The sequence below is a fragment of the Cervus canadensis genome, chromosome 32, assembly GCF_019320065.1.
Source record: "Cervus canadensis isolate Bull #8, Minnesota chromosome 32, ASM1932006v1, whole genome shotgun sequence".
Taxonomy (NCBI): Eukaryota; Metazoa; Chordata; class Mammalia; order Artiodactyla; family Cervidae; genus Cervus; species Cervus canadensis.
The window spans coordinates 15,195,215-15,215,671 of record NC_057417.1 but is presented as its reverse complement, the minus strand read 5'-3'; the positions used below and the strand labels follow the sequence as shown (position 1 = coordinate 15,215,671).

The 20,457-nt window shown below is 37.8% G+C and overlaps 1 protein-coding gene across 1 annotated transcript in view; it reads right to left on the bottom strand.

Moving 5' to 3' along the window:
* The window catches only part of LOC122433545 (phospholipid-transporting ATPase ABCA3-like), a 224,824-nt gene that overhangs the window by 178,543 nt on the left and 25,824 nt on the right, over positions 1-20,457 (bottom strand). The window contains exons 6-7 of the mRNA XM_043456582.1: positions 15,036-15,146; positions 14,158-14,275 (exon numbers count right to left, since the gene is read on the bottom strand). Of these exons, the coding sequence (XP_043312517.1) occupies positions 14,158-14,275; positions 15,036-15,146 (229 nt within the window). The remainder of the gene's footprint in view (positions 1-14,157; positions 14,276-15,035; positions 15,147-20,457) is intronic.

Here is a 20,457-nt window from a genome sequence, read left to right as displayed (position 1 = left end):
AAACAAAATATCAATAAAGAGGTGAAAAACATAGAAAGGAATAAAGAAATTCTGAAGCTGAATAATACAATAAAAGCAAGAGTTTTCACAGGCAGGAGACTCAGTGAACTTTAAGACAATACAATTGAAAAGTTCAGTTATGAGTAATATAAGGTAATAAGATAGAAGAAAAGCAAACAGTGTAGGGATCTGTGGGATAACATTAACTGGACCAACATAAGCACTGTCAGAGTGCAAGGAAAAGAAGACAGAATAAAGGAGGAATTATTTGAAGCAAGAGTGGATGAAACTTTCCCAAACTTGATGAAAACACAAATATGATTCAAGAAGCTTATCAAGAAGCTTAACAAACTCTAAGTAGCACGACCTTCAGAAGACTGACACTGAGACTCACTGTAATCAAATTGTTAAAATCTAAAGACAGAGTTTGGAAAGGAGCAAGAGAAGAGGATCACATGCAAAGATCCTCATATGATTATTGGAAGAATTTCTAAACAGAAAGCTTGAAGGTCAGGAGGCTGTGAGTGAATATATTCAGATTTCTCAAGAAAAAAAAAAACCAGTAAAAACCAAGAATTCTTAATGCTTCAAGTTGTTCTTTTAAGACGAAGGAGAAATGAGTAACAAATAAAAAAAAATTACCTGTCCTGGAGTCTTTTAGGTTGAAAGAAATATAGTTGAGACTATATGAACAAGCAAAGATCTCCAGTAAAAGTAAATTCATGTACAATTATTAAAGCTAGTATTACTGTATCAACTATACCTCAACTTAAAAAGAGGAATGCAGGAGAGTCTGAGTCAGAGATTATGTGATGATCAAAGTAGAGGTTGGAATGATGCAATAGCCAAAAGAGTTCATAAGCCAAGAAATGTTGACTGTTTTCAAAAATGGGAAAAAAGCAAGAAAATGTATTCTTCACTATAGGCTCCAAAGGAATACAGTAGTGCTTCTTTTAGCCAACTGCACACAGGATAGTCTTCAGGATAGAGCATTTGTTAGGCCACAAATCAAATCACAAAACTTTTGAGTTAAGATAAATATCATATAAATGATCTTCTTCAACTACAACAGAACTAGAATACTGGAAAGAAAATTGAAAAATTTACAATTTTGTGGAAGTTAAACAGTATACTTCTGGACAACCAATGGATCAAAAAAGAAATAGCAAGAGAAATTAAAAGGTATATAGAGATAAATGAAAATGAAAACATAACATTAAATGAACTAAAAGCAGTACTAAGGGGCCAAATTATAGCTATAACTGCTTACTTTGAAAAAGAGGTAGGATCTCCAATCAGTAAATTAACTTCACAACTTAAGGAGCTTGACAAAAACAAACAAAATTGAAAACTATCAATAAAAAATTGAAAGCTGGAATAAAGAAGGAAATGCTAATAATAAAGATTATGGCAGAAATAAATAAAATAGAGAATTGAAAAATAGTAGAGAAAATAAATACTTATATGTGGAACTTAGAAAAATGGGACTGATGAAGTTACTTGCAAAGCAAAAGTGACTTACAGCATTAGAATATGAAGCTATGGCTACCAGGGGAAAAGGTTAGGGTAAGGGATAAATCAGGAACGTGGGATGAACAAACACACACTATATACACAAGATAGACAACCAACAAGGATATATTGTATAGCACAGGGAATTCTATTCAATATTCTGTGATAACCTGAGAAAAGAATCTTAAAGAGAGTGGGTATACATATATTAATATGCATAACAGAATTACTTTGTTGTACACCTGAAACACAATATTGCAAATGAACTATACACTAATAAAACTAAAATATTTTAAAAAACACAAGAAAAAGCACTAAAACTTTCAATCCATAAGCACAGGATATCTTTCCTTTTATTTGTATTTGCTTTAATTTCTGGTCAATGACTTACAGTTTCAAGTGAGCAAGTCTTTCACCTCCTTGGTTAATTTTATTCTTTTTGATGCTATTGTAAGAGGGAAGATTTCCTTAACTTCTTTTTTGAGTAGTTCATTGTTAACATATAAAAATGTAATTGATTTTTGTATCATTTACTTTAGTGAATTTATTTTTAAAAATTTATTTAAATTGGAGGATAATTGTTTACAATATTGTGATGGTTTTTGCCTTACATTAATATGAATCAGACATAGGGCATACATTTGTCCCCTCCATCCTGTACCCACCTCCCTCCTCAATCCATCCCTCCAGGTTTTCACAGAGCACTAGCTTTGGTTGCCCTCTGGCATACATCAAACTCCCAACGACTATCTATTTTACATATGGTAATGAATATGTTTCAATGCTATTCTCTCAAATCATCTCACCTACTCCTTCTCCCACTGAATCCAAAAGTCTGTTCTTTATGCCCGTGTCTCCTTTGCTGCCTTGCACATACGGTCCTTAGTACATCTTTCTGGATTCCATAGATCATATGGTACTTGTCTTTCTCTTTCTGACTTACTTCCCTCTGTATAACAGGCTCTAGGTTCATGCACCTCATTAGAACTGCCTCAAATGTATTCCTTTTTATAGCTGAGTAATATTCCATTGTGCATATATACCACAACTTCTTTATCCATTCATCTGCTGATAGACATCTAGGTTGCTTCCATGTCCTAGCTGTTGTAAATAGTGCTGCAATGAACACTGAGGTTTTGTTGTTGTTCACTCACTCGTGTCCAACTCTTTGTGACCCCATGGGCTGTATAGCACACCAGGCTTCCCTGTCCTTCACTATCTCCCAGAGTTTGCTCAAACTCATTTCCATTGAGTCAATGATGCCATCCAACCATCTCACCCCCTATTGCCCACTTCTCCTCCTGCCCTCAGTCTTTCCCAGCATCAGGGTCTTTTCCAATGGGTTGGCTCTTTAGATCAGGTGACCAAAGTATTGGAGCTTTAGCTTCAACATCAATCCTTCTAATGAATATCCAGGGTTAACTTCCTTTAGGATTGACTTATTTGATCTCTGTGCTGTCCAGGGGACTCTCAAGAGTGTTCTCCAGCACCACAGTTTGAAAGCATCAATCCTTTGGTGCTCAGCCAGACTTAAGGTCCAACTCTCACATCTGTGCCTGACTACTGGAAAATCCATAGTTTTGGCTATATGGAACTTTGTTGGCAAAGTGATGTCTCTGCTTTTTAATATGCTCTCTAGGTTTGTCATAGCTTTTCTTCCAAGAAGCAAGCATCTTTTAATTTCATGACTGCAGTCACTGTCCACAGTGATTTTTGGAGGGATACATATGTCTTTCAAATTCTAGCTTTCTCAGGGTATATGCCTAGTAGTGGGATTTCTGTTATATGGTAGTTTTATTCCTAGATTTTAAGGGCATCTCCATACTGTTCTCCATGGTGGTTGTATTAATTTGCATTCCCACCAACACTTTAATAGGGTTCCCTTTTCTCTACATCCTCTCAGCATTTATTGTTGACTTTTTGATGACAGCGATTCTGATCGGTGTGAGATGATACTTCATGGTGATTTTGGTTTGCATTTCTCTTATACTAAGTGATATCGAGCATATATTCATGTATTTATTAGCCATCTGTCTGTCTTCTTTGGATAAATGTCTGTGTAGGCATTCTGCTTGACAGTGAATTTATTAGTAGCAACTGTGTGTGGTCTTTAGGATTTTCCACATATCAGATTATATAGTCAGCAAAGAGAGATATTTTTACTTTTTCTTATCTGGATAACTTTTACTTCTTCTTCTTGCCCAATCGTTTGACTAGAAATTCCAATACTATACGTAAAATTAGGTTACCTGTTTGACCTTTCTAACCTTTTTAAATGAATGTTTATTGCTATAAACTTTCTCTCAGTCCTGCTTTTCCTGCATCCCAAAAGTTTTGGTATGATTCTATTTGTTTTCATTTCCCTGAAGATATTTTCTTATTTTGACTCCTTCTTTGACCAAAAACTGGCTGTGTTTTTTTAAAAATCACAAATTTTAAGGTTTTTTTTCTTTTTTTGGTTTTATTCCATTGTGATTGAAAAGTAAATGGAATTTCAATCTTCTTAAGTTTTTAATGACTTGTTTTCTGACCTAATGTGTTAGGCTCTAGACTATACTCCACGTACACTTCAGAAGACTATATTCTGTTATTGGGTGAAACGTACTGTGTATGTCTGTTGAGTTCATTTGGTCAATGGTGCTCAAATCTTGTTTCCTTACTGATTTTTCTCTCTAGATGATCTACCCGTTTTTGAAAGTGGGGATATTGAAGTTTTCTCCTCCAACTGTATTGCTATTTCTCCCTTAATGTATTTCAATATATGCTTTATATGCTTAGGTATTCTGATGGTTGGTCCATATATAAGTTATTTCTTCTTGATGCATTGAACTTTTTGTCATCATGTAATGTCCTTTTTTGTTCCTTGTGAATTTTTAACTTAAAATCTATTTTTATGTTCTAAGTGTAGCTACCATCTCTATTTTTTGGTCAATATTTTTATGTAATGTATATTTGCATCCCTTCATTGTGAAACTAAGTGTGCCTTTAATTCTAAAGTAAGTCTTTGTAGACAATAAATCATTATATCTTTTTGTGTGTGTGTTCATTCTTTGTTTTCTGATTGGCATGTTTAATCCATTTATGTTTTAGTTATTATGGACAAACAAGGACTACTATTCCCATTTTGCTACTTGTTTCTGTCGGATCTGTCATTCTTTGTGTCTTTTACTCTCTTGATATCTTCCTTTGTGATTTGTTGATCTTTTGTAGTGAGATGTTTTGTCTCTCTTTTCCGTATGTATATATTTTAGATTTTACTTAAAATGTAACTATCTCATTTACACCAATAACAATTTCAAGTGCATAAGTCTACACTTTCAATTCTCCCCCTCAAAGTTTGCTAATTCCATCTTTTATATTGTTATGTATCAAGAATTTAAAATTTTTTATTCTTAATACTTTAACTTTTACAGTACAATTAAAAAGGTTTTATTTACTATCATTACAACATTATAATACTGTATTTGTCTAGACATTTGCCTTTATCAGTGAGTCTGTGCTTTCACATGCTTTGCACTCTTCTTTATCATCCTTCTGTTTCAACTTAAAGAAGATCCTGTAGAATTTCTTTTAATGCAGATACAGTGGTGATAAATTCCCTCCAATTTTGTCTATTCCTTCAGTTTTAAAGTACAGTTTTGCTCAGGATAGCATTCTTGGTTGGCAGGTTTCTTTTAGCACTTCAAATGTATCATCTCATTCCTTCCTGGCTTTCATGGTTTCTGCTTACAAGGAGTTCCTTGAACATGATCATTCGCTTTTCTTTTCCTGCTTTCAAAACTGTATGTTTTTCTTTTAGTTCTGACCATTTGATTATAACTGAGACATTGAGACAATGTAGACTTCTTTTGGTTCATCATGTCTGGTGTTTATTTTGAGGCTTCATGAGTCTGGATGTTCACTTATCTCTCCAGATGAGAGAAACTGTTACCATATTTCATTCAATAAGTTTTCTATTTCCTTTTATTTTCTCCTTCTGAAGTTCTCATTACATATATATATATATACATATATATATATATATATATATTCATTTTTATGTGCCCCTTAATCTCTTAGACTTTCATTTTTTTCGAGCTTCTAAATTGATAATTTCAAATGTCCTATATTGAAATTTGCTGATAATTTCTTCTGCTTGATAAAGCCTGTTTTTGAATCATCTTAGCAAACATTTCCAGAGAAGGCAATGGCACCCCACTCCAGTACTCTTGCCCGGAAAATCCCATGGACGGAGGAGCCTGGTGGGCTGCAGTCCATGGGGTCGCGAAGAGTCGGACACGACTGAGTGACTTCACTTTCACTTTTCACTTTCATGCATTGGAGAAGGAAATGGCAACCCACTCCATTGTTCTTGCCTGGAGAATCCCAGGGACGGCGGAGCCTGGTGGGTTGCCGTCTATGGGGTCACATAGAGTCAGACACGACTGAAGTGACTTAGCAGCAGCAGCAAACATTTCAGTTCAATTATTAAACTCTTTGACTAAATATTTCTATTTGGTTATTCTTAAAAAACCATTCCTGTTGGCATTCTCAGTTTATGTATCATTTTTCTGAATTAATTCAGTTATGTTTTTGTCCTTTTGTAACTTGAGTTTAAAATAACTATTTTGAATCTCACCCCATGCAGTTAAGATATCCTTTCTCATGGTAGGTTACTAAATATTTATTTCTGTGTGTGTGTCTCATGTGAGTTTGCGTATTATTTTGTCATGTTTTCATGGTTCTTCCTGTTCTTTGTTGCTTTCCATTAGTGTATGCACATTTTAAGAAACTTCTACTTCTCTCAGTCTTTAAGGACCGGCTCTGATTGTGAAAGACTACCATTCAATCCAGTTAGATTCTGGGCATTTGTTCTTAGCTGCCCCATGTCCAGTATATATATATTTCCCTTAAGGAGCTCATATTATTTCACTCCCTCTATAGTCTATGACAGTTTAGTCAGTGCTCCATGTGAGGCAAGACAGAAACCAGACCCTCGCACTGTGCCCTGGAAGGCTAGAGATGTTGGGAGCCACAATCCACTAGATTCTCTTCCTCCTGGAGAAAAATCCTCAGTTCTACACCTTCCGTAAATCTTGCAGATCTGTTCTGGTTGTAAGATGCTGCCTGCCCCAATTCCTTTGTTCTTAGCTGCCCTGTTCACCAGGACTGTGTCAACTTCTGCAGTGCTCCCTGCATGCTCTGAAACAAGCCCCTCAGGGACTGTACTGAAAGGCAGAGGAATTACAGCTATTCTCAACTCCTCTCTCCCTTCTTGGGGAGGAGCCTGTGCCTTCAGTTCTGTGTGTTCTCTAACTCTCAGAGAGTCATGTGGATCACAGGAAACTGCTCATCTTTTTTCTTCATTTCTAACTGCTCCAGGCTTCTGTTCTGTTCCAGTTTTTTCAGCACTCCATGTGTTGCAAGAGAGAAACTAGTTCTTCAGGTAACAGAAAATGGCCAGGAATGTCAGATGTTTGTCCCACTTTCTCTTACCCTGGCCCTCCTTCAGGGACAAGTCATGGGCTGAGGTTATCTCTCATGTCTGAGCTGAAAGAGCTTGGAAGAGGGGCTAATGCAGTAAAACAAAATTGCTCTCATCTACTTACCTGTGGCTACTGTCAGTGAATACCAGGTGTAGGAGTAGGAGTAGTCAATTAAAGCAAGAAACCAAACAGTGAAGCCTTTAATCACTTACTGCAATAGTATATGCAAAAACCTAAGACTGGAGAAAGCACAAGCTTTCTTATTCCATTTTATCCATGGATTCAAACAGTGGTTGAGAGTCACATGGGTCATCACAGAGGTGGCGGGGGAGGGGGCTTACTCAACTAACTGTTGAGGAAGCCCTGAATAAAAGGCTTCTTAAATTTTATGGACTTGACTAGGAGTAGAAAAGTTCTGAGTGCTAAGTCAGAGTGAAGAGAAGTGTCTTCAAGATTTCACACATCAAAGAAGTCTCTGCAGAGGTAACTGCAAAGACCTCAGCCAAAGGCCCTCAATATAGACCTAGTAATAAAGGCCAGGAATGCAGATATGCAGAAGAGCATGGTGTCAGCAGGACTACACACATTCTGAAGACTCTAGGGAAGATGGCACTCCTTACCTCTTCCAGCTCCTGGTGGCTGCCAGCATTCCTTCACAGAACTCCAAATTCTGCATTTTACAATTCTAAGTTACATAAATCCTACTTCCACTTAGGCTTCTCTACACTCAGTTCAGTTCAGTCGCTCAGACATATACGACTCTTTGTGACCCCACAGACAACAGCATGCCAGGCTTCTCTGTCCATCACCAACTCCTGGAGCTTGCTGAAACTCATGTCCATTGAGACAGTGATGCCATTCAACCATCTCATCCTCTGTCCAGCCCTGCTCCTCCTGCCTCAATCTTTCCCAGGATCAGGGTCTTTTCAAATGAGTCAGTTCTCTGCATCAGGTGGCCAAAGTATTGGAGTTTCAGCTTCAGCACCAGTCCTTCCAATGAATATTCAGGACTGATTTCCTTTAGGATGGACTGGTTTGATCTCCTTGAGGTCCAAGGGACTCTCAAGAGTCTTCTCCAACACCACAGGTCAAAGGCATCAACTCTTCAGCGCTCAGCTTTCTTTATACTCCAACTCTCACATCCATACGTGACTACTGGAAAAACCATGGCCTTGACTAGATGGACCTTTGTCAGGAAAGTAATGTCTCTGCTTTTTAATATGCTCTCTAGGTTGGTCATAGCTCTACTTCCCAGGAGCAAGCCTCTTTTAATTTCATGCCTGCAGTCACCATCTGCAGTGATTTTGGAACCCCAAAAAATAAAGTTTGTCACTTTCCATTGTTTCCCCATCTATTTGCCATGAAGTGATGGGACCAGATGCCATGATCATCGCTTTTTGAATGTTGAGTTTTAAGCCCGCTTTTTCACTCTCCTTTTTCACCTTCATCAAAAGGCTCCTTAGTTCTTCTTCACTTTCTGCCATAAGGGTGGTGTCATCTGTGTATCTGAGGTTACTGATATTTCTCCTGACAATCTTGATTCCAGCTTGTGGCTTCATCCAGGCTGGCGTTTCGCATGATGTACCCTGCATATAAGTTAAATAAGCAGGGCTATTCACTTTAAAACTCTTTTAACTGTCTTTAACTATTTTCTTTACTTAAATTGAACACCACATTTGATGGATGATGTTATAATTTTGCTTCATCTATAAATCTGATCTAATAAACACAGGAGAAGTAGAATGGTCTATTATACTTATGCCTATTTTTACCCATTTACATGTTCTTTTCTTTGTGGAGTTCAGAGATTTCTGTTATCTCCCTTCTGCTCAGGAAACTTCCTTTAGCGATTCTTTAATGGTAGTTTTGTAAACAACAAATCTTTGTCTTCCTTCTTCTAAGGATTTATTTCCTATTCATTCCTGGAGGATAGTTTTCCTGGATACAGAGTTCACTGTTGGTATTTCTTTTCTTCAACACTTGGAGACACATGCTGTTTCCTTCTAGTTTAGATGAGAAGTGTGGTTATTCAAATTGACATTCTTCTATAAATAATGCATTATTTTTTCTGTCTGCTTGTTAGGTTTTTTTCATGGTCTTTAGTTTTCAGAAGTTTAATTATGATGTGTCTTGGCATGAATTTTTTCGTATTTATCCAATTTGGTGTTACCCAGTTCCTTGAGACAGTGTATGTCTGTCTTTCACCAGACTTGATAAAATTTCAGCCATTATTTTTTTGAATACTTTTTTATTTTGAAAACTTTTTCAGTCCCACATTTTTCCTACTCTTCTTTAGAAACTCCATTGATACAAATAAGTGTTAGATATGTGGTTATTGTCCTACATGTCTTTGAGATTCTATAAATTTTGCAGTGTATTTTCTCTTTATTCAGAATGTGATTCTACTGAATCTGTCTTCAATTTGACTTATTCTATCTTATCTTTATTCTACTTAAGCTTTAAACTTGCTATTATATTTTTCTATGATTTCCATTTGTTTTTTAAATAATTTCTATTTCTTTGCTGAGATTTCTATTTTCCCATTTGTTTTCATAATTTCTTGCTGAAGCCATTTTTATGATGGCTGCTTATATTGCTTGCCTACAATTATAATACCTGCTTCATCTTAGTGCTGTGTCTTTTGCCGTGAATGTCATTTCTCATTAATATTGTGATTTTCCTGGTTCTTTGTATGAGTTATTTTCTATCATGTCCTAAGCATTTTAGGTAAAATGAGACTATGAATTCTAATCTTTTTTAAAAGCGGGCAGCACACAAAGGTCAGATGGGTGTGGCTGTTCCTCTTCCCTGCTGACACTTCCCTGGGAAAAGCAGGGTACTGATATACACCTCCTCACTGCAGACAGATGAGGTGGAAGTTCAGACCTCTCTCTGGCCTTGCTAACACCTTTATGAAAGTGGGGCACTGATGCATACCACCTTTTAACCTCTGACTGAGGAAGCTTAGCTCTCTACTGGGCTTCACTGATGCTACGCAACAGGAGACGTGGAAGGAGTGCTGACTAGTTTGGCACCACACTTGTTCAGCTTCTTATTGCTGTTTGGTAGATGTGGAAGGTTAGCTGATGGCAAAGGATGCTTATTAGAACCAATTTGTACTACCTCAAGTATTACTGATACTGTATGTGGATGGAAACTCAACTCACTACTGGACACTGATGGCAGTAAACTGGCAAGGGAATTATTAATTGAATAGTGCCTGACTCTGGAAAGATGGGATTGAGATGGAGGATCAACTTCTTTCTTGACTCTGACTCAGCCATGAATATAGAGGTGCAGCGGTTTTTCACTTAGTGTTGGGCTGGAATAGGGCAAGTATTGCCAAAATCTTTGCTATTGTTAGGGCACAAATTTCCTAGTCTTTTGGTGCGGGAAAACAGGCTTTGTGTGGAACTTTTTGTATGCTGTTAGTTATAGACTAGGCACTTCTGAAGTGCTTTTTCAAAGATATATGAGTAGCGGTAAGAAATCCCAAGGAAGTAAAGGTCAAGTCAATTCCTCAAGTTTCAAGGTTTCTAAGCAGCCTTTCTTCTTCTTTATAACTTTCAGGGACTTTCTATTCTTATTCATTGTTATATCCAAGATTTTTAATTTTGAGAACTTGGGCTGAATTAAAAATAAGTTTGATCTCCTTGCACTCCGAGGGACTCTCAGAGTCTTCTCCAACACCACAGTCCAGAGGCATCAACTCTTTGGTGTTCAGCTTTCTTTATAGTCCAACTCTCACATCCATATATGACTACTGGAAAAACCACAGCTTTGAGTAGATAGACCTTTGTTGGCAAAGCAATGTCTCTGCTTTTTAATATGCTGTCTAGGTTTGTCATAGCTTTTCTTCCAAGGAGCAAGTGTCTTTCAATTTCATGATGGCAGTCACCTTTTGCATGATTTTGGAGCCCCCCAAAATAAAATCTGTCACTGTTTCCATTGTTTACCCATCTATTTGCCATGAAGTGATGGGACCAGATGCCATGATCTTAGTTTTCTGAATGTTGAGTCTTAAGTCAGTTTTTTCACTCTCCTCTTTCACTTTCAACAAGAGGCTGTTTAGTTCTTCTTCACTTTCTGCCATAAAGGTGGTGTCATCTGCTTATCTGAGGTTATTGATATTTCTTCTGGCAATTTTGATTCCAGTTTGTGTTTCATCCAGCCCGGCATTTCGCATGATGCATACTGCATATAAGTTAACTAAGTAGGGTGATAATATACAGCCTTGATGTACTCCTTTCCCCATTTGGAGCCAGTCTGTTGTTCCATGTCCAGTTCTAACTGTTGCTTCTTGACCTGCATGAAGATTTCTCAGGAGGCAGGTAAGGTGGTCTGGCAGTCCCATCTCTTTAAGAATTTCCCACAGTTTGGTGAGATCCACACAAAGGCTTTGGTGTAGTCAATAAAGCACAGTCAAACCAGTCAATCCTAAAGGAAATCAGTTCTGAATATTCATTGGAAAGACTGAAGCTGAAACTCAAATACTTTGGCCACCTAATGTGAAGAACTGACTCACTGGAAAAGACCCTGATGCTGGGAAAGATTGAAAGCGGGAGAAGAAGGGGATGACAGAGGATGAGATGGTTGGATGGCATCACCGACTTGATGGACATGATCTTGAGTAAGCTCCAGGACAGGGAAGCCTGGCGTGCTGCAGTCCATGGGGTCACAAAGAGTTGGACATGACTGAGCAACTGAACTGAACTGAAAAATAAGTTTAAAAATATTAACTAATATTTCAATTGTTTTAGATGGGAAGAGTCATTCTAATTTAGTCTATTATACCACCAGAAATAAAAGTCCTTTTTCTTGTTTATATAAATACATTGACTCCTGTCTGACAATCTTATTTTGATTTTCAACACATCACTTTCTGTTTTAGCTCAACATACTATTTTTCTTTATCCACAATTTTGTTAATTGTTTTGTTGAGGTCCTCAAGACCACTCTGGATTCAGTCACTTTCTAGGACAATTCAAGGATATAGCATATAGTCATACTCAAGAGTTATGATGAATAAATAATGATGCTATAATAACAATGTAAGGATACAAAGCACAATCATTGAAGGGAAAAGGAGCATGTGGCAAAGTGCAGATGGAAACAGGCACAAGTTTACAAGAGTTCTCTCTTAGTGCAATCACACAGGTTATGCTTAATTCCTCTAGCAAGGAACTGTGACAACATGTATAGGCCAGATATTGATTAGAGATTGAAGGACTAAGGTTTTTGTTGGGAGCTTGTCACACAGGTGTACCTAACATATATCAAGACTCTAGACTCCCAGAAAGCAAACCTGTGTTTAGTATAAAAACTGCTTGCACAAGCACTTTAGGAACCATGAGCCACTCTTACTATTAAGAGAATGGGGAGAATCTTCTAAAAATTTAAGTTCTTAGATGCCAAGCAAAGGCAAACCTTTCTAGGAAGGCTTTCTAAGGAAATGAGTTTCAGGACTGCTATGTTAATTCCTTTCATCACAATTCCAAATACTAATTGTGAATTCTGAAAACCAATCGGTGATATTTGTGATAATATGCAGGTCAGGAAGCAACAGTTAGAACTGGACATGGAATAACAGACTGGTTCCAAATAGGAAAAGGAGTACATCAAGGCTGTATATTGTCACCCTGCTTATTTAACTTATCTGCAGAGTACATCATGAGAAACACTGGGCTGGATGAAGCACAAGCTGGAATCAAGATTGCTGGGAGAAATATCAATAACCTCAGATAAGCAGATGACACCACCCTTATGGCAGAAAGTGAAGAAGAACTGAAGAGCCTCTTGATGAAAGTGAAAGAGGAGAGTGAAAAAGTTGGCTTAAAGCTCAACATTCAGAAAACTAAGATCATGGCATCTGGTCCCATCACTTCATGGCAAATAGATGGGGAAACAGTGACAGATTTTATTTTGGGGGGCTCCAAAATCACTGCAGATGGTGACTGCAGGCATGAAATTAAAAGAGGCTTGCTCCTTGGAAGGAAAGTTATGGTCAACCTAGAGAGCATATTAGAAAGCAGAGACATCACTTTGCCAACAAAGGTCCGTCTAGTCAAGGCTATGGTTTTTTAGGTGGTCACGTATGGATGTGAGAGTTGGAGTATAAAGAAAGCTGAGCGCTGAAGAATTGATGCCTTTGACCTGTGGTGTTGGAGAAGACTCTTGAGAGTCCCTTGGACTGCAAGGAGATCCGACCAGTCCATCCTGAAGGAGATCAGTCCTGAGTGTTCACTGGAAGGACTGATGTTGAAGCTGAAACTCCAATACTTTGTCCACCTGATGTGAAGAACTGATTCATTGGAAAAGACCTGACGCTGGGAAAGACTGAAGGCAGGAGGAGAAGGGGACGACAGAAGATGAGGTGGTTGGATGGCATCACCGACTCAGTGGACACGAATTTGGGTAAACTCCGGGAGTTGGTGAAGGACAGGGAGGCCTGGCGTGCTGCAGTCCATGAGGTCGCAAAGAGTCAGATATGACTGAGTGACTGAACTGAACTGAAGTGATTAAAGGTTATATTTTGATACTTAAAATTCTTACTGCAAAAATATATTTATACACTAAAATTATTTAATAGGGACTATACTTGTTCAATACAGAAAATACAGGAGAAATAATGCTTAATAGGTGTGGTATAAAAAAGAAATATTCCTTAATTTGGGGGGAAGTTATTAAAAATTGTCAATAGAAAATTATTTCTATAAGATCTGTAGTAGGCCAATCTGGGGTTATCTGATGATATATATCTTTCTCATGTGGGCTTTCAAGAAGAATCATTTTCCTTTGTCTATGTATGTGATACAAAGTCTTACCACATGTTAAGTACATAAAGCACATGCTGAATAAATGAATGAATGAATATCTCCTTCCCTTGATTTGCTTTCGGAAGTGATTTGAAATCAACTTCTGCAGGAAGCACTGTTTAATCTATCCTAAGTTCCAACTGGTAACAATCTTATTTTATATACTGTTTTTACACATGCATTGGGCAGTATTAAATTTCAGTGCACCCTCTACCTCCTGTAAAATCATTTCATGTGCAATTCATCTTCTATATTAGAATGTATACCAAGACTGTATGTGAGATAGCTACATGGAGCTCCCAAATATGGCCTTATTTTGGTCAATTAAAATGGTAATTCTGTTACAGAAGAAGTCTTAGACTTACCTTTATCGAAGAATGTGCTAACCATAAAGCCAAAGAATATTGAAGCAGTGGCATAACACATAAGAAAGACAAAGATGAAACTATAGTCACTGTAGCAGAAGACTGGATCATTGAAAATCTACAATAAAACAATTATGACATCATGTAAAATATGCAATAAGCAGTACCATATAAACACAAGGGAAGAGGGAGAAAACTATGGCCCTAAATAAACAGATCACACTGCCCAGTGACTGAAACTCAATGAGATGCCAAGTTAACTAATTGACTTATTTCTTACAGAAGGATTAATGTTTTTCTCAGAGATTTGGCAGTCTCCGAATTTCCATAAAAGCCATTTTTCATTCTCTTGAAAACCTGAGACTAACCAGTCCATACTATGATTACTTTTTCCTTCTCAAAGGATAGTTGCAGTAGGTTGCAATCCACTGGAAATAAAATGTTAGATGTAACAGCCATATACAGCATGTAACTATTAAACACTTGATACATTAAGCACCTGGAAAGTAGTGAGTGTGACTGAGGAGTTGACTTTTTGTTTTCATTGAATTTTAGTTATTTTTAACTTAAACTCAAAAGATAAAGCAGTGTCAAATACAGATGAAGTATTTCTAATGAAAATACAGTGCATAAATTGAGATGTGCTCTAAATATGAAACATACACTGGAGTTATAAGTATTTAGTACAGAAAAGAATGTAAAATATCTAAATTTTTAAATTGGTTGCATACTGAAATAATATTTTGTATATATTGGCTAAATCATATACATTATGAAAATAATTTCAACTTTTCCTTTTTAAAATCTAGTAGCTACTAAAATCCTAATAGTACATGTATGACTCATCTCTATTGAATGAAACTAACACTTGCCTTGGCAAAAACTAATACACATATCAAGGAGACAATAAAGATATAAAAAAAGAAGAACGTGAAGAAATACGCAGCCCAGATCATCCAACTTCTAAGTCCAACTGTAAGCTGGTACTCCTGTAGGAAATTAAAAACAAATCAAATATTAAATATATCAGCAATTCATAACATTTTCACATACATTTAAAAACTAAATTCTCATAAAAACACATTTAAATGGATAATATGTTCATTTTATGAGTGAGAAAAATCAAGGCTCAGAAAGTCATGTGAGTTGATTACATTTATGCAGTTAGTAAGGGCAGTACTGACATTCAAATCTTTTCCTCTTGAGTTCAGAAATCTTTTGTCAACATTACACCTAGTATTAAACCAAAATGGAGAGCATTTAAAATTAAACTTTGAAATATCGAGATTAAGATCTCTTTTCCATTACATCCACTTCCAGGGATATTAGATAAATGTGTTTATGGTTTCTTTCCTTTTTTAAAAATTCAATTGTAAATTAGAAGTCAGCAGTACTTCTTATACTTGTTCTTTTTAGGCAATGAGTCTTTTCCTTCCCTCTAGCTTATCTCTGAGCTTTTTGGAACTGTGGTTTGATGTCTACCATTAATTTTGTAAAAGTCTCTGCCATTATTTCTTTAACTTTATTTTCACATTTCCTTTTTGAATTCCAATTATATACATGCTATATCATTGATGGTGTCCTATAGCTTTTCAATGTTTTCTTCTGGATCTTTACATAGTGTTTTCTTTTTGCACTTAAATTTGTGTAATTTCAACTTTCTTGTATTCAATTTTTGATTCTTTCCTCAGCAAGGTCAAGTCTACTTATGAGTCTGTCAAAGGCAGACTTCATTTTTGTCAGCACGCTGTTTTTAATTTCCAGCAATTCCATTTGACTCCTTATAGCTTGCTGTTTCCAATCAGTTCAGTTCAGTTCAGTTGCTCAGTGGTGTCTGACTCTTTGCAACCCCATGAACTGCAGCACACCAGGCCTCCCTGTCCATCACCAACTCCCGGAGTTGACTCAAACTCATGTCCATTGAGTCAGTGATGCCATCCTCTGTCATCCCCTTCTCCTCCCACCTTCAATCTTTCCCAGCCATCAGGGTCTTTTCAAATGAGTCAGTTCTTTGCATCAGGTGGCCAAAGTATTGGAGTTTCAGGTTCCACATCAGTCCTTCCAATGAACATTCAGGACTAATTTCCTTTAGGTTGGAATCTTCCTTTGGTTGGATCTCCTTGCAGTCCAAGGGACTCTCAAGAGTCTTCTCTAACACCACAGTTCAAAAGCATCAATTCTTTGGTGCTCAGCTGTTTCTGATAGCATTACCTATCTGATCATGCATGTTATCTGTTGCGCTGAAAAGAGAAAGCTTGACACTACTATTTTTAAAGAAGGCATGTTTGCAAGATTGGCCTTTGGTTGGTATATGGAAATTTGGCTGATAAACCACTCCCTTCACTGATATAAAACATTTTCTAAATGATAAGTGTGGCTGACTGTGCCTAAACTGTTTGTACAAATAATATGGTGTATGCTGGATATCTGCTGTCTAGGAGTTTGGAATTTTGGTATGTGGTAGGTCAAAGGTGCTTATATAATATAACCAGCATGCCAATCAAAACCTTGGATGATAAGTCTCTAATGGATTTCTCTGGACAAGAACATCACAAATATGTTGCTGGATTTTCATCACTGGTGCAAGAGTATGCCCTGTGTGATCTCTTGTGAAATTACTTGTGGAAGCCTACAGGTTAATTCCTCTAGGCTTTGCCTGTGTCATTTTCTCTTATGATTCAGCTATCACCTATACTTACTCTACCATTAAAATAAACCTTAGCTGTTAGCATATCTACATGCTGAGTCACATGAATCCTTCAAGTGAATTTCAGAAAATAGGGATGGTCTTAAGGATCCTGGACACCTCTATCTTTTCCTTTAGTGCCTTAAATTATTAATCACAGTAATTTAAACTGTGAGGCATGGGTCGGCGGTGGACTGTGGCAGGGCCAGGGGCATTGAATGCCCCAGTGCTGCACAGGACCTTTTGAAAGAGGTCCTTAAATTATCTTCATTACCTTCACCAGTCTGGCCTCAGGTAAAACAAGAGGGAGGGAACACAGCCTCGCCCATCAATATGAAATTGGACTAAAGATTTACTGAGCATTGCCCCACCCATCAGAATAAGACCCAGTTTCCCACTCAGTCAGTCTCTCCCATCAGGAAGTTACCATAAGCCTCTTACACTTATCCATCAAAGGGCAGACAGAACGAAAACCACAATCACAGAAAAATAATCAAACTGATCACATGGACCACAGTCTTGTCTAACTCAACGAAACTATGAGCCATGCCATTTAGGGCCACCCAAGATGGATGGGTCATGATGGAGAGTTTTGACAAAACATGGTCTACGAGAGAAGGGAATGGCAAACCACTTCAGTATTCTTGCCTTGAGAACCCCAAGAACACTTTGAAAAGGCAAAAAGATAGGACACTGAAAGATGAACTCCCCAGGTTGGTAGGTGCTCAATATGCTACTGGAGAAGAGTGGAAAATTCTGAAAGAGATGGGAATACCAGACCACCTGACCTGCCTCTTGAGAAATCTGTATGCAGGTCAGAAAGCAATAGTTAGAACTGGACATGGAATAACAGACTGGTTCCAAACAGGAAAAGGAGTACGTCAAGGTTGTATATTGTCACCCTGCTTATTTAACTTATCTGCAGAGTACATCATGAGAAACACTGGGCTGGATGAAGCACAAGCTGGAATCAAGATTGCCAGGAGAAATATAATAATCTCAGATATGCAGATGATACCACGCTTATGGCAGGAAGTGAAGAAGAACTGAAGAGCCTCTTGATGAAAGTGAAAGAGGAGAGTGAAAAAGTTGGCTTAAAGCTCAACATTCAGAAAACTAAGATCATGGCATCTGGTCCCATCACTTCATGGCAAATAGATGGGGAAACAGTGGAAACAGTGGCAGACTTTATTTTTTTGGGCTCCAAAATCACTGCAGATGGTGATTGCAGCCATGAAATTATAAGACACTTGATCCTTAGAAGGAAAGTTATGACCAACCTAGAGAGTATATTAAAAAGCAGAGACATTACTTTGCCAACAAAGGTCCGTCTAGTCAAGGCTGTGGTTTTTCCAGTGGTCATGTATGGATGTGAGAGTTGGACTGTGAGGAAAGCTGAGTGCTGAAGAATTGATGCTTTTGAACTGTGGTGTTGGAGAAGACTCCCTTGGACTGCAAGGAGATCCAACCAGTGCATCCTAAAGGTCAGTCCTGAGTGTTCACTGGAAGGACTGATGTTGAAGCTGAAACTCCAATACTTTGGCCACCTGATGTGAAGAACTGACTCATTGGAAAAGACCTGATATTGGGAAAGACTGAAGGCAGGAGGAGAAGGGGACAACAGAAGATGAGATGGTTGAATGGCATCACCGACTCAGTGGACATGAATTTGGGTAAACTCCGGGAGTTGGTGAAGGACAGGGAGGCCTGGCGTGCTGCAGTCCATGGGGTCGCAAAGAGTCAGATACGAATGAGTGACTGAACTGAACTGTACAGTGGAGAAATAACTCCAGAAAGAATGAAGAGATGGAGCCAAAGCAAAAACAACACCCAGTTGCAGATGTGACCAGTGATGGAAGTAAAGTCTGATGTTGTAAAGAACAATATTGAATAGAAACCTGGGATGTTAGGTCCATGAATTAAGGCAAATAGGAGGTGGTCAAACAGGAGATGGCAAGAGTGAACATCGATATTTTAAGAATCAGTGAACTAAAATGGATTGGAATGGGTGAATTAAATTCAGATGACCATTATATCTGCTACTGTGGGCAACAATCCCTTAGAAGAAATGGAGTAGCCCTCATAGTCAGCAAAAGAGTCTAAAATGCAGTCCTTGGGTGCTGTCTCAAAAATAACAGAATGAACTCTGTTCATTTCCAAGGAAGCCATTCAACATCACAGTAATCCAAGTATATGCCCAACCAGTAATACTGAGGAAGCTGAAGTTGAATGGTTCTATGAAGACCCACAAGATCTTCTAAAACTAACACCCAAAAAAGATGTCCTTTTCATTATATGGGACTGGAATGTAAGCACAGGAAGTTGAGAGATACTCGGAGTAACAGGCAAATTTGGCCTTAGAGTACAAAATGAAGCAGGGCAAAGGCTAACAGTTCTGTCAAGAGAATTTACTGATCATGGCAAATACCCTCTTGCAACAACACAAGAGATGACTCTACACATGGACATCACCAGATGGTCAATACTGAACTCAGATTGATTATATTCCTTGCAGCAAAGATGAAGAAGCTCTATACAGTCAACAAAAACAAGACCAGGAGCTGACTGTTACCCAGATCATGAACTCCTTCTTGCAAAATTCAGACTTTTGCAAAATTGAAGAAAGTAGGAAAAACCACTAGACCATCCAGCTTTGACCTAAATCAAATCCCTGATGATTATACAGTGGAAGTGACAAACAGATTCAAGGAATTAGATCTGATAGAGTACCTGAAGAATTATGGACAGAGGTTCGTGATATTGTACAGGAGGCAGTGATCAAGACCATCCCCAAGAAAAAGAAGTGCAAAAAGGCAAAATGGTTGTTTGAGGAGGCCTTATAAATAGCTGAGAAAACAAGAGACGCTAAAGGCAAAGGAGAAAAGGAAAGATACACCCATTTGAACACAGAGTTCCAAAGAATAGCAAGGAAAGATAAAAAAGCGTTCCTCAGTGATCAATGCATACAAATAGACGACAACAATAGAATGGGAAAGACTAGAGATCTCTTCAAGAAAATCAGAGATACCAAGAAAATATTTCATGCAAAGATGGGCACAATAAAGGACAGAAATGGCATGGACCTAACAGAAGCAGAAGATATTAAGAAGAGGTGGCAAGAATACACAGAACTGTACAAAAAAGATCTTCATGACCCATATAATCATGATGGGGTAATCATTCACCTGGAGCCAAACATCCTGGAATGCAAAGTCAAGTGGGCCTTAGGAAGTGTCACTATGAACAAAGCTAGTGGAGGTGATGGAATTCCAGTTGAGCTATTTCAAATGCTAAAAGATGATGCTGTGAAAGTGCTGCACTCAATATGCCAGCAAATCTGGAAAACTCAGCAGTGGCCACAGGACTGGAAAAGGTCAGTTTTCATTCCAATCCCAAAGAAAGGCAATGCCAAAGAATGTTCAAACTATTGCACAATTGCACTCATCTCACACACTAGCAAAGTAATGCTCAAAATTATCCAAGCCAGGCTTCAATAGTATGTGAACCAGGAACTTCCAGATGCTCAAGTTGGATAAATAAAAGGCAGGCAAAGCAGAGGTCAAACTGCCAACATCGATTACAGATTTGTCTCTTTGAAACGTTTTTTTCTTAAT